Source organism: Erithacus rubecula, assembly GCF_903797595.1.
Source record: "Erithacus rubecula genome assembly, chromosome: 9".
NCBI lineage: Eukaryota > Metazoa > Chordata > Aves > Passeriformes > Muscicapidae > Erithacus > Erithacus rubecula.
This window is the reverse complement of record NC_136660.1, coordinates 30,760,312-30,774,262: the sequence shown is the minus strand read 5'-3', so window position 1 is coordinate 30,774,262 and position 13,951 is coordinate 30,760,312. Positions and strand designations below refer to the sequence as shown.

Genomic DNA, 13,951 nt, shown 5'->3' with positions numbered 1-13,951 from the left:
AGCTTTCATATGACTGAAATATCTCTAAGACTTCTATACATGACTTCTTTGTTACATTAGACTTCTGTTTGCAGCTGCTAAATATGAAACAGTTCCAGACATGTCTGGTTAAATATTCTTGACTACAATATCCAAACCCATGAACTATCTACTGCCTTGCTGGTTTCAACTTTGTCAAGAGCCATAGTAATAAACTTGTGACTTAGCAGGTTCAAGGGAGATGACAATGTTATGGACTAAGTTCAGCATTATGAATCAATCAAATCGATTTTTCTGGTATACAATAATGCCAAAAAGTTGTTCATTTTCCTGAGGAGCAGATGAAGGAATTGGGACAAGTTTGTAATTAATGTATGCTGAACAGAATTTAAATGCCAGTGCTGGCAAGGCTGTGACAGTGAGTTAAACTATCAGTGTTAGAGTGGAGTAACACAGATTCATTATCTGTGCTGCTGCAGCTTGCTCCATGCTTTATTCAATGTTTTATTTATAACACAACTGAGAGCTTTGAGTTTTCATTCAGTAGGATGGGCCCAGACTGACCTGCCTGCATATCTCTATTTATGTTTCTCCCTCTGATGGAGCAAACAAGGAAAACTATTCAGGGAACATATCCTACATCTTCCTTTTCATTATTTGCAATCTTGCTTTTCTGTCTGCAAGACATGCTGGGGTTAGCCAAACATCTGTTGGGAATGCCTTAAGCACAGTTGATCCTGCTTTAGGCCAGAAGGATGGACTGGATGACCTCTTAAGGTCACACCTAGTCCCATTATCTTCCACTCTTTTTAAAGGGAATAACACTACTGGGAAATTACACCACATGCTGAGGATAATTCCCCTGAGTAAAACCCAATCTACATTAAATCAATAATTACTTTCAGGGAACTTGGATTTTTAGACAACCCATTTAATACAATCAACATAAAGCTATGGCCCTAAAAGTTGGTATTTTTAAACACAGGAAGATAAAGTATGTTATTTTTTGTGGTAATCTGACCTATCTCAATATTATTAAGTGGAAAATTCATTCCTGTTTAAAACAAAACATGCACATGACAAAGCATGGAAGAACATTTGAGTTCCTCATAGTTCATGTAGAGTTTAGGGCAGGAAAAGTCATTTTGCTGTGAATAATTGCTGCGTGCAACTGATGATGTTAAACAAAAGAAAATGCAGTCATGCCAAAGACAAAGGTGCATCTGTAGCCTGAAATATGTTTGTGTCCCACTGCACTCAAGAGTTACCAAAGGGAACTTTTCCCTCATCTTAAAAGTTAATCACATAGTTAAAAAATTGCAATTTCAAGGCCCTAACACACTGAGCATATGCCTATTTTACTACCAGTTACAACATCAAATAGCAACAAGTTAAATCTTTACGTGCCTAAAATGTTTGTTTTGCATAAACAATTACTGACAATTTGCTTGTTTGGAAGTGCATTGCCAACTTAGCAATTAATTTTTAATACCTGCAGTTAACCTCTTCTACCATCAGAAGATATTGTGGCAAGTCTGAATTTTTCTGGAAAAAATTTAGGAGTCCTGCCCAGTTACTAAGCTGTTTATTTGGAAAGCATTGCCTGCCTTGTGTTTAGGGTGTGAAGCTATAAAGGATGTTAAGAAATGGATGACTTTTGGTGAACATCCCATAAATACTTCCAGATTAGGAGCCATAATCTATCAGCCATTAACACTTGAAGTCACAAAGTCCCATTTGTCTGTTTTGTCATCCACAGCAAAGACAAAGGGCCAGGAGATAAAACCAGCAGCAGCCAGACAAAATCTCTGGCATTTAGCATTTATTATTTGAGTGGGAGTCTGTGTGGAGGGGGGAGTGATAGGTGCCCAAATAGGATAAGTGGATAAACAACAAGAAATGAAGGCACCACGGCAGAAAAGTGTAGATAATTTAAAATTTCTATTTCTAATTCCTTTTCTCCCCTTCTAAAACATGCAGTAGCTGCTGGAAGGAAAGGCAGCCCTCCCAACCCAATCCCTCTTGTGAGGGAAAAACATCAAGTGCCAAAGCCCCTGGATCCCAGAGGTCACATACAGCTGCCATCCACTGATGTAACTCTGAGCCTGAGTGATTTTATATTCCCAGGAGCAGGAGCCTGAAATCTGAGGATGAATTTATAAAGCACTGAGGGGAACAAATGCACAGCCAGCCCTGCAAGCACAGCACATGTAGAGCTGCCTCTCAAATGGTTCTGCTCTCTTTCCACTGACACATTTTGAGTCACATTTGTGCCCACATTTTGAGTTTACCACTTGGACAGACTGTGCTGGAGGATTTGAGTTAAGGAATCCTGCATTTTAATCTGTCCCTGAGAGGTACTGAAAGTCAGTGAGGAACATGGAATTCATTCCCATGTTCCACTTCAAAAACAAAACCAAACAAAGCAAGTGACAGTTTTAGAGACAGAACAATCCACTTTTTGAACTTTTCAGTGTAAACAAACAGATGAGAAATCCATCATGGCTAAAGGGCTGCTAACAGCAGCCAGACTCCCCCACCCTGCCTGTGCATCTAAGCTTTCAGGAAAAAGTGAAGCAGGAATAATGATCTATACCATCCTCTGGGGAGCCTTCCTCCCCTTCTCCCCCACCCCCAGTCACTTTTCACCTCCTTGTTCCACACACAGAATAAAACACAGGCTCTGCAGTATTTGAAGTAGGACCAAACCAAATTATTCTAACATTAGAGAGGTAAGCTGTACTACTGCTGCAGCAAGGAAACACGGCCAGGTCTCCTGTCCAGTGCCAGGAGTGGCTCCTCCTGGTCTCCAGCTGGGATTTTGGAGTGTCAGCAGGAAGCACACACAGGATGTGTGGCAGCTTTGTCCCCCCACAGTGGCTCTGTGGGTCCCACAGGACCTGTGCTCTGCACTCAGGGTGGGACAGCAGCCAGGGCCATCCACAAAGAGTGCTCCATCCCCTGAACTGTTTCTGGGTGTGTCATCTTTTGAATGGATGCATCTGCCTCTTCCTAAACCAGCTGGAAGGAGTGCCTCTGTCCAGCTGAGGATTCCCCAGGCTGTGCAGGGCATGGTTAACTCACATGGGCACCACTGCAAAGCCCAAACCTTCCCAACTGTCCTGCCTCTTTAACCTTTCTATTCCATGTGAAAAGTTCACAATTAACTACATTAACTACATTCCTATTAACTATAATTCCATAATTCCTATGAACTGTAATTCCATATTAACTATAATCCTATTTTCATCACACAGACCAGCAAGTAACAGGTAAGAAAAAATTGGGCTGAAACAATGACAAAATTAGAGTCAAAGACATTCTGACTTCCAAAAGACAAGAATTTAAAGGTGACTCGTGAGGATTTGTGGAGGAGAGAAGAAAGCCACCCAGAGGAAAAGCAAACGTGGTAATTTTCCACCCAGGATCCTCCATCCGAGGGTCACACGCTCCCAAGTCTCCCAGAGTTCAGCTCAGGGTGGAAAAGATGTGTTCAAAGCAGCACAGGGGAGCGAGTTAAAAATAAACAGCTGGAATGTGGAACTTCAAAGATTTTCCGTTTATTGTCTTTGTTTCTATTTTGGCAGGATGTAACTTTAAAGACACCCGAAGCAGGCATGTGCCAGCAGTGCAGGAGTAAGGCTGAAAAACAAGGAATTGCCTGAGCTCCCACCCATCTGAAAAGTTTCCTGAAACAAGAATCCTGTGAATCCTTTCAAGCTGACTCATCCATGTAACATTCATCTCCCTCGAGTCAGAATTTTGCATGCTGCACTGCAAAGCTGTTTTAGCCAGCTTGAATAGAAATCTAAGTGTTCTAGGTGCTCACATTTCAAAAGGGAACCTCTACAGAACTGCTCTTATGCTGTTTCTGAATAATACATTTTTAAAATGCAAATAAATTACAGAATAGGATAAAGTTACTATGTAATGTTAAAAAAAAAAAACAAACAACAACCCAAAAACCAACAAGTCTGCACTTTTTTCAGGCAAACCACAAATATTCCAAGGCCAAGGTAAAAGTCTCCACTGTACCAGGTGGATGCTGGTACAGATTCTGTCTGTTATTGTGAAGTTCCACAAATTTTTAAGAATGTTCCACAAAAATTTAGGAATGTTAGTCATGCAAATATCAGCATTTAGCTGATATTATTAGCTCATCATTTCCTCTCTTTTCCCCCCTTTCCATAACCTGAATACTGATTAGAATAGCAGAAAATGACTGTTTTGCTGTCACAAATCAGAATGCATCATTTTTAAAAGTAGCTTCCTAATTTATAAAAAACTTCTGTTTTCTTCAGTAGGAAAGCATGGTTACACACAAACCATGCAGTGATTATGCACTACAGCATCAAGAGAAACTAAACTAGAGGATACATGTGGTATTTGTTAACTGAAATAACAAACAAAATGCACATAAAAAATCTTACTCTGTCCAATTTTACATCACTACTCCAAATTTTAATTTTTTTTCTAGCTACTGGGAATGACATCTATGGTTTCCCTCCTGAGAGGCACTCAAAGACAGGAGAAAGTCATCCAGGAAAAAGGTGTTTCATGTATAGACATGGTGCTCAACAGTAGAGTGATGCTGGATTACACTAGCCATGCATCTCTAGAGAAGTGCCACCCTTCACCACTTTAAACTTCATCCCTAAATACCTTTATCACTGTAAATTGACTTAACAGTCTTAGCCCTGCTCAGACTCTATTATTTTCAGTAGATAATTAAGATGTGCTAGTGGCAGTCAGAAGAAATAGAATTAATAGCAAATATCCTCCTGTGTAAGAACTCCACAGCACAGCCAAACTGTCCCTTCCACAAAACAAGCTGCTCTTTTTTCATAAATCCTTTTAGATTCTGTCATGTGTCTGAATTTCCCTGAAGTGTCCCCAGTTTGGTCACTGATGATCTTATTTAATACCTAAATTAGGACTTCAACTGCCACAAACTGTTGCAAAATATCAATAATTTTAAAATAGACTGGACAACACTGGAATAGAATAGAATAGAATAGGATAGAATAGAATAGAATAGAATAGAATAGAATAGAATAGAATAGAATAGAATAGAATAGAATAGAATAGAATAGAATAGAATAGAATAGAAGAATAGAATAGAATAGAATAGAATAGAATAGAATAGAATAGAATAGAATAGAATAGAATAGAATAGAATAGAATAGAATAGAATAGAATAGAATAGAATAGAATAGAATAGAATAGAATAGAAGAATAGAATAGAATAGAATAGAATAGAATAGAATAGAATAGAATAGAATAGAATAGAAAGGATATTGGAAGGGACCCACTATGATCCAACTGCCTGAGCACTCCAGGGCTGACCAAAGGTTAAAACAAAGACTTTTTGATGTTGGTTTGTCTCAGATGAGAGTTTATTAGTGCAAGCAAAAAGCACAGAGGTTGGGTCAAGGGTTACTATCACAGCTGGAGTGTGATTTATTGTTAAGCAGTAAAGTCAGAAAGAAAGTCAGCTGGGTGATCAGTGAGTAGTCTGGTGTGAGGTTATTATGAGGAATGCATCATCATCATCATCATCATCATCATCATCATCATCATCATCATCATCCATCAGGATGACAGATCTTGGCCCCAGCTGCCAAGAGCATCAGGGTTTCAATGCTTTTCACAGGAAGAAATTTCACATCTTACCTTGTATGTCCTGGAATGGAGGGGGAAAAACTCTCAGCCAGTGGCACAGCAGCAGCAAGAGGATCTGAGATGTCCTGACCTCCAGATTCTTCTGTGCTCATTTTCTGAGGGCTCCTTTTTAAATTGTGGCCATTACCAGGAGGTTGGCCTAATTCTGAGTCTTGTGGAGTGTTCTAGAATGAAAAAAAAAAAAAATTAAATAGCTGCTGCTATTTTGGAGAACACATAAGCTTAAGGAGTTTTGTTCTGCCCACAGACAGACAACCTCTGTGGTGCATTTCTCTATTTTGATGGAACTTGCAGGTTCTAAAACCAAGCCATTTTTTTTTCTTAACAGCAGAAGAAACAGAAGGAAGTGGTTGTACCAAAAATAAGTACTAGGGAAAGAAGAGGGAGAGAAGAATGCAACAATTGTTCTAAAGTAGCCAGGGCCATTACTGACCCAAGGAAGGTGTCATCTTCTCTTCTCCCAAGCCTGGCAAAACTTGCTAAGCAAGTTTAAAATCAGAAAGGATGGAAACAGGCTCTAAACTTGGACACTCATATTAGCAGCATATTTGGAGTTAAGTTAGAGAAAAAGCCAATGTTATTCAATACCCAGCACTTGAATCCAAGCTCAGATTCCTCCCCTGTCACTTCAACAAAGCTCAGAATGCTTCTGTTTTTAGACAGAGGTTCTTGATTCTTCCCCAGGCTGCCCATGTCTGATAAGAGCTTCAGGAAATGCTGTAGTTTCTGTAGTGACAGCTAGAAATGCTATTACACAACTGTGGCTATGCTGCATCACCCCTTCTCAAAGGGAAATAATTACCCAGGATCTTCATCCATGGAGATATGCCCTTACATGAGTGGGGTTTTTAAAATTTATTTTTATTCCAAATTATTGCTGCAGGGAGGAATAGAGTCCTGTGCAAGCACCAGGGTTACATCAGGTAGTGAGTGGCACCTTCCTACTGAATTTTTTTTTGAGGACTGGAAAAATCTGTCCTGAGCAGTAGCTGAGGATGTTTTTTGAGCATAGCAAAGGAACTGATGTAATGGAGAGAAACAATCAAGTGAAAAGCAAGAAAGTCTGAATGAAGGCTTTTTTCAAATCCTCTGGGACATCAAGCCATAGTTAAAAAGGAGGAAAGCTGTTTCATCATATCACCCTTAACATAAAGTCACTGTTGTTTTAGTTCTTAATTGTAGCTGTGAAAAGCCTAAGGCACACTTAACCTAAAGACACATAAATATATTTACTGATAGCAGAACCACTGCAGGGTGGAACCAGGAACACAGTACACAATCCCAACTCATCACTTGGGGATTTTTGCACTCATTTTAATGTTTATTTTGTTCTAGCAGTAGTCAATAAATTGCAGAGAGCTGTTGCTCAGAGAATTACACTGCTCTGTGCTCCCACACAGCCAAAATCTCCTCCAGCTCAGAATGAGACACCCAGTGGACAAGCAAAGCCCGTGTAATGAGCAACTGAAAAGGTCAGGGCACACTGAAAATACAAAAATACTTCCTTTGTACTTAAGACAAATTTGATTAACTCTTATATCCTCTTCCTTTCCCAGGAGGAGCCCCTCACTCCAGCTTTGTTTGCAGGAGTTGCCTTTATCTCACCACTTTCCACTGGGAGACACCAAGGGCTCTTGGTTTCATGATTGTGAAGCTCCCACCCAGCATGTGCTGACATCTGGCATTTAGAATATTTATCTAAGTATATATGTTGGCTGCAAACCCAGAGTATATGGCAAAAAAATACTGAACATCAAGAATTATACAAGGAAATTTGTTTCTTTCAGTCAGGGGAAAACAAAACTAGAGCTGAGTGAGTTTACAGGGCTGTGTTTTGATTTTGGTGCAGAGTTTTGGTCAGCCTTGCTTTTGTTTGCATGAGAAATCTGCATGGAGAGTTTATTTCAGTGTGCAGAGAGAAAGAACTATGAAATTATGTGTTATTAAATTGACTACGAGGAAAAACCCCCAATCAGTGGGTGGGTAAATTCCCACCAAGCCAGGTGAGGCAATGCCATGTTCTTACTCATTCCCTGTATCATGTCTTATCTTGACAGGTACAGGTGGGTCGGATGCAGAGCTGGGCCACAAATAAATGCCTCACAGTAGCAGCCAAATTTAAAAATAATATTCAGGCCCCTTGCAGACAGAAATGACCTCCTTTCCTTTCCCAGAAGGTCAGACAGGGTCATGAGAACCACACAGAGAGCCCCAAGAAATTAGTCCAATTTATAAAATTGTCCAGATGCCTCCAGCAGCTTGCAACAGCAGTGAGAACTAATTATTCATTTTTCCTCCTTTCTACCACTATCACCTCAAATTTTCTTCAGCTGCTTCACGTGCCAGGCAGGAGGAACACCTCACACCTCTCCTGAGATGAAGAGCTGTGTATCCTAAAGCCTCTGCCATGTTCCAGAGCAGAAGATGCACAGCAATTGTGTCATTAATGAATTCACACAGTGCAGTCTCAGCACACACTGCTTCTCATCAGCCTCCCCTCCACAGGATCAGCCCTCAGCCCCAAAGGCTCCTTGGGGTTGCTCTGTCCTGCAGCCATCCCACAGAGGGATGGGATGCTCACAAGTCTCTGAAGGAAAACCAGTGTCCTTGGGATTGTCATCCAGGGTGAGAAATCCCCTGAGGCAGGTGAAGACCAGGAGCTAATCAGCCACATGGGCTGGTGGGTGGCTCAGGAGGCAGCTCCTCACCCAGCAGCTCAGTGCTAGCAGGATTAAAGAGCACACAAACGTGAGAGTCCTCCAAGCAGCAGTACAGGTATTTGGGGAAACTCTGAAACCTGAGCATGGAGTCAGGATAATCTGTCATTGCTTCTCTGAGTCACAGAACACTCTGGGGCAGAATCATTTGGTAGAAGTTTGCTATTGCCATTCATCTCCAGCATTGACAAGTGAGCTGCAGAATATGCACATTTATGTGCCTGCTGTGTTTGAACATCCCAGCTCATCAAAATCAGGATGTTTCCATACTAAACTCAGAGAAGGGCCCATGTCCCAGTGATTTTATCAGCAAAATTTGGACTTAATATCCAGACAAAAACACTGTGAGGAGCAGATTCAACAGAAGAGAGAAAGATCACAACAAACAAGGTCACTTATGTGCATGCATTTGAAGATTAAATTTAACATTTCCCATAGATTGTTTGGGGACTGGTGCGCTTTTTTTTTTTTTTTTTTTTTTTTTTTTTTAATGGTTTTGTGCTTTCAGGGAACTAATGTTTAAGAAGTTACAGTTCATCTCCAAACCATCCCCTAAGTGACTGACTTTGGCCACAGAAAAATCTGACTCTTCATTACCTAATTTAACATGTATTAAGACAATCTTAGCAGCACTTCTGTTGGAGCAGAGAGGAATTTGAACAGTGGACTTTCTTTATTTCTTTCTTTCCAGGCTGTCAGATATTTCAGTGATCAAAAACTTGCCCTAATACCTAGTAAAGCAAAACCACACACATATATTCAAAAGAAGCTCAAAAGAGTATTTTAGGAATAATCTAAAATAAATCTTAATGTAGATATTTGCATGTAAAATGAACTACTAATATGTCAACATACAGAAAATCTTTATAGATTGGTTTTCTACATTTAATGTATTCATGTAATCATCACAAAAGAACATGCTTTGTGAATCTAAGTCAGACAGCAGAAAAACATAATTCGATTTTTCGATTAAATTTTTTCAATTTAAGCTAGTTATGCAAAACCAGCTTTGCAAAGCATGCTTTTTAAGTTTTTAATTAACATGTGTGAACACAATTATAAAGACTATGTTTTGTTCACAAGTACCATCAGAAAGCTGCAGTTAAATAAATTCCTTTTGAGTTCAATACATTCAGCCTCTGATGTGATTGACTGCAGAAGCTTGCAGCTAAATTTGTTCTATATTTGTTTCAAGTGTAGTGTACTCCTATTTGAAAAGGATTCTCATTATAAAGAGTTAGTTAACAGGAAGACTTAAATAATTATAATGAAAACCAGAACACAGAGTTTGTCTGCATTTTTAAGTATAGGATAATTAAAAAAAACCCCAACAACAAACCAACCAGCTTTGTCACAGAGAACATACAAACAACAGCAGGAAAACTAAACAGCTCATACTCTTTTCCCCCTTAAGGCAGCACAATATTTGAATGAATACAACTGATTCTCTTGAAATGTGGAATGTAATTTGCATTAAACCCTTCCAAAGCACCAGAGTCTGCAAGAACACAAAGTAAATCTACAGGATCACTTTATTTTCCCAATGACTTTGAACAGGATGCTTTAAAAAAAAAAAAAAAAAAAAAAAGAGAGAAGTCCATTAGCAGTGCAGCCAAAAGGATTATGTGCACTGCTGCACTGGAGTTATCACAGCAGGAAGAAATGCCTTTAATGCTGCCTGGGAGCCTGTGGAGAGCCCAGCTCCCAAAAGCCCAGCTCCCAAAAGCCCAGCTCCCAAAAGCCCAGCTCCCAAGAGCCCAGCTCCCAAGAGCCCAGCTCCCAAAAGTCCAGCTCCCAAGAGCCCAGCTCCCAAGAGCCCAGCTCCCAAAAGCCCAGCTCCCAAGAGCCCAGCTCCGAAGAGCCCAGCTCCCAAAAGCCCAGCTCCCAAAAGCCCAGCTCAGCCACAGCCTGGGGTTCCACCCCAACCCTGGAGCTGCCAGCCCAGCCCAGCTCTGCTTCCAGCACCTGCCACTCCCTCCCAGCCCCTCAGAAAGGTGAATTTGGCTTCACTCCCCTTCCTCCTTTCTCCACTCAAAGTTTCCTCCTCTTCCATCTGCCCTCTGCCATTCCCCATTGAGCACATCCTTTTACAGCAGCTGCTGGAACATCCCAGAGCTCTGGGTAATCTTTGGGGGATTACATTAAATTTCCATTTCAAATAACTCCCTCTGGTTTAGTGGAGAAGAAACTGGAGCAAGTCTTTACAAATCTCAATCAATAAACCAGAAATTGCCTTCATTTTTCTCCATGTCTTCCATTACAAGCTGGGGGAAAGAGGTGTTTGAATAGAATTTTTTTAAAAAAAATTCTGCCTGCTAGAGATTGTTCACATGGTTGGGAAATCAGGGGTTTTAAATGGCTCTTGATATTTTAAAAGACAGAACAGGTTTTTTGAAACCACCTTTTCACTCAGCTGGCTTTTGCTGTTGTTCTGCAGGAGCAGTAGCCAAGTAGTAAGTTAGTGTTTTAAAACATCATTTCTTTGGAGAGTTGTTGTCTCTCCCTTGTTTGGAGAAGTGTACCAAAATAAATAAATAGACAGTGAGTGGATATTGCTTTAACAACTGGAACTTTGCATTAAAAATCAGTGAACTGGTCAGCAAAACCAATGAGCCATCACAGAAAAGTAACAAATTACTACTTAGTATATTGAGCCAAGCTTGAACTCCAAGTCACACTTTAGATCTGAAGAATTGCACTAAAACTCAGTTTTATCACCTTGCAGGGGGGCTAAATGTGATTTTAGCAAACAATTAGGTGCATTACTGCCCCTTTTTGAGAGTGGCTGGGGTACAGCAGTTTGGAGGGGATGCCTGTCATGAACACTTCTTGTTTTTCTTCCCAAACATCATGACTACTTAATCAGTTGGATGTAATTATGACATGATCAGATAGGAAGAGCAGATTCTATCCTTAAGGGAGTCTCTGTGTAGAATTTTGCAATTACAGTAGATTTTTTCTTTAATCAGTAATGGTGTAATTTGCTGTTGCTTCTGGCGTGGTTTATTTGTCTCTCACGGGAGTGGAATTTTAAGATCATACCTATTCTAATTAAAACCCTCAAAAGGGCAGGAATGCAAAAATTGGCATTCACTTCTCATTTAATTTAATTTGCTTCTCAGAAACACGAGAAGCAAAGTAAATTGTGATATGGTAACAATGGTATTTGAAAAATTCTTACAGCTTTTGATTGCAAGTACCTATGACCTTCTCTTAGAGATAAAGGGCTGCTTTTCCTCCTGAGAAACACCTTCTGAAACAAACACTGCTGTGTGGAGGGGTGTGTTTGTATATTTATGTATTTATAGTCACCATCTTATCCTTGATTTAGCTTTTTTCCCAGAATACACACTCCTGTCAGCCACAGCAGGAACAATTCAAACCTTCAGGCTTCAGTGCTTGTGTTTATGACTCTTCCAGTCCACTGAGGGCACCAAATTGTTTATCTTTAGATTCTTGTAATGCCAACATGGGTGTCTCCTCAACAACCTGAGAAACCTTGCTATGTTTGAGGATTCTGAGGGTTCATGAAGGATGGTTGTGTAACTCCTTCATGGCTCTTGTTAACTTCACCTTTCCACCTGTTCAATGGGATCTGTGGTCAGCAAGCAAAGGAAAATTCATAATTACCTTTGTATCTTCACTAGTCTGGCTGCAGTTGTTTTCCCTTGTCCCTTTCCTGATGTTTGCTGAAGGCCTGGGTGAGTGCCTGTATTATTTTGTAAAGGATGGCAGGTGTGTGAATACAGCAGGAGAGAGAGAAATTAAAGTTGATGAACTTGGGAAGAAAATCTTCATCCCCTACCTTGCAATTTTCAGTCAGTATAGTTTTAACTAAAGCAGCTTTTTGCTGAGTGGTCCTTAGCAGGAGAAATGTAGTAAATAATTACAGAGGAACTTTATAAATATAATATATTTTTCCTTTTCATCTCTAACCATAAATTCACATGAGAAATGATGATGCCTTTACAGTTGTGAAGGAAGTTCTAACCATTAATTCAGAAGAAAAGGACCAGTCTCCCAACTTCCTTTTCACTATACTTTCAAATTAGGAACTCTGCCATAACTTTGAATCTTCTTCTTTCATCCCCTCTCCTTCACTCACAGGAAAGATGTAAATAATAACGTGAATAATAATTATTAATTGCAGTGAGAAATGTCCCAGAATTTGCTGTATTTGCATAAAAGGACATATAATTCTCTGAAAACATACCATGTTCTTTTTGAGTAAACTCAAAGAACTACTCAACATTATTTACCATAGAATATTGGACAAGCAGTAATTACCAGTGGAAGTAAGAATTAATTAATGTGCTGGCTGGAGGTATGTTAGGACTATGTAAACATCAGAAACAGACTGTAGCCAACTGACAGCAACATCCTGATATACACTGGATGAAATGGAAGGAAAAATGAAAGAGAATCATAATTCAGGGAGTAAAAGTTGTGAATCCCAGTGGACACAGCATTGTGTGTCAGCAAATCACATTAAAATGCTACAGGCAAAATTACTGCACAGAAAATTGGGAATGCATTTTTGTTCCCACTTGACCCTGAACAATGGAATGTACACAGATGTTCCTGCACTATTCAGAAAGTATGGAAGCACCCCTTGTGAGCCCCAGAGCTCAGAGGGATTTGCCCAGCTCCCATCTGTGGGAATGGAGGCTGATGCTGACCCCTGCAGCACCAGCACCTGATGGCAGAACCACAGAAATCAACAGCAGCCACCAGCTCAGAGACACTGAGCTCAGCTGAGAGATGGCAAAAGTAATAGTGCAGAGTATTAGCTGCAGGATGCTCAGCAGTCAGATTTGCTCATAGGAAATAAATGGAGAAATCCAAGCAGGATCACAGCATGACACTTCAGACAACACCAGACTCCTGAGAAGTTTTGGCCCCTCTGGCAAGTGCTGCCTGTCTTACACATTTCACAGCAGAAAGCAGGAACAAAAAGATAACCACACATTAAGGCCTATGTTTAAAGAGAAATGAACAATAACAGAGATGTGGAATAACCAGCTTTGTTTGCTTTTTTGCTTATTCAGAAAACCAAGAGGAAGAAAGGATAAAGCAAAATATGTAGAAATAACTTATGCCTAACTGACTTTGAAATTCCCTCTTCAACTCTGGGACAAAAGATGCATTAGTAAAAATTCAATTCAGCAGCAGTTTTCACCTTCAAAGAACTTGACAATTACTTGGTGACTTTTACTTTTCTGTAGTCGTGAGAAAGGCTGTGGAATATGACAGTGCTCCTCTTCAGAACTCAGAGTGGCAAGAATTAAAACCCTGAGTTAAAAGTTTTCCACATTAGAAAGTCCGGCCTATTCAAGCTTTACAAAATTTTATGCTCATGTCTCCAGTTATAAAGAACCCTTTCTGTTTTTAACATTCTCCACCCACCCTTTAAAATGAGAGCAAAGATGTTCTGGTAGTGGCATAACTCTAGTGAACGTGTTTGCCTTTTATTAAGGCCATGTAGATGATTTTGGACATTTGGCCATCCAGAAAAATCAAGGAAAAGAAGACAATGTCATTCCTCCATGGTATCCAGATCTTTAGGCTGGATT

General features: G+C 40.0%; 1 protein-coding gene across 1 annotated transcript in view; it reads right to left on the bottom strand.

Annotated features, from left to right (window-relative positions):
- Positions 1–13,951, bottom strand: part of TACC2 (transforming acidic coiled-coil containing protein 2) — a 125,653-nt gene that overhangs the window by 95,570 nt on the left and 16,132 nt on the right. The window contains 1 exon segment of the mRNA XM_079312621.1: positions 5,653–5,825. Coding sequence (XP_079168747.1) covers positions 5,653–5,825 — 173 coding nt within the window.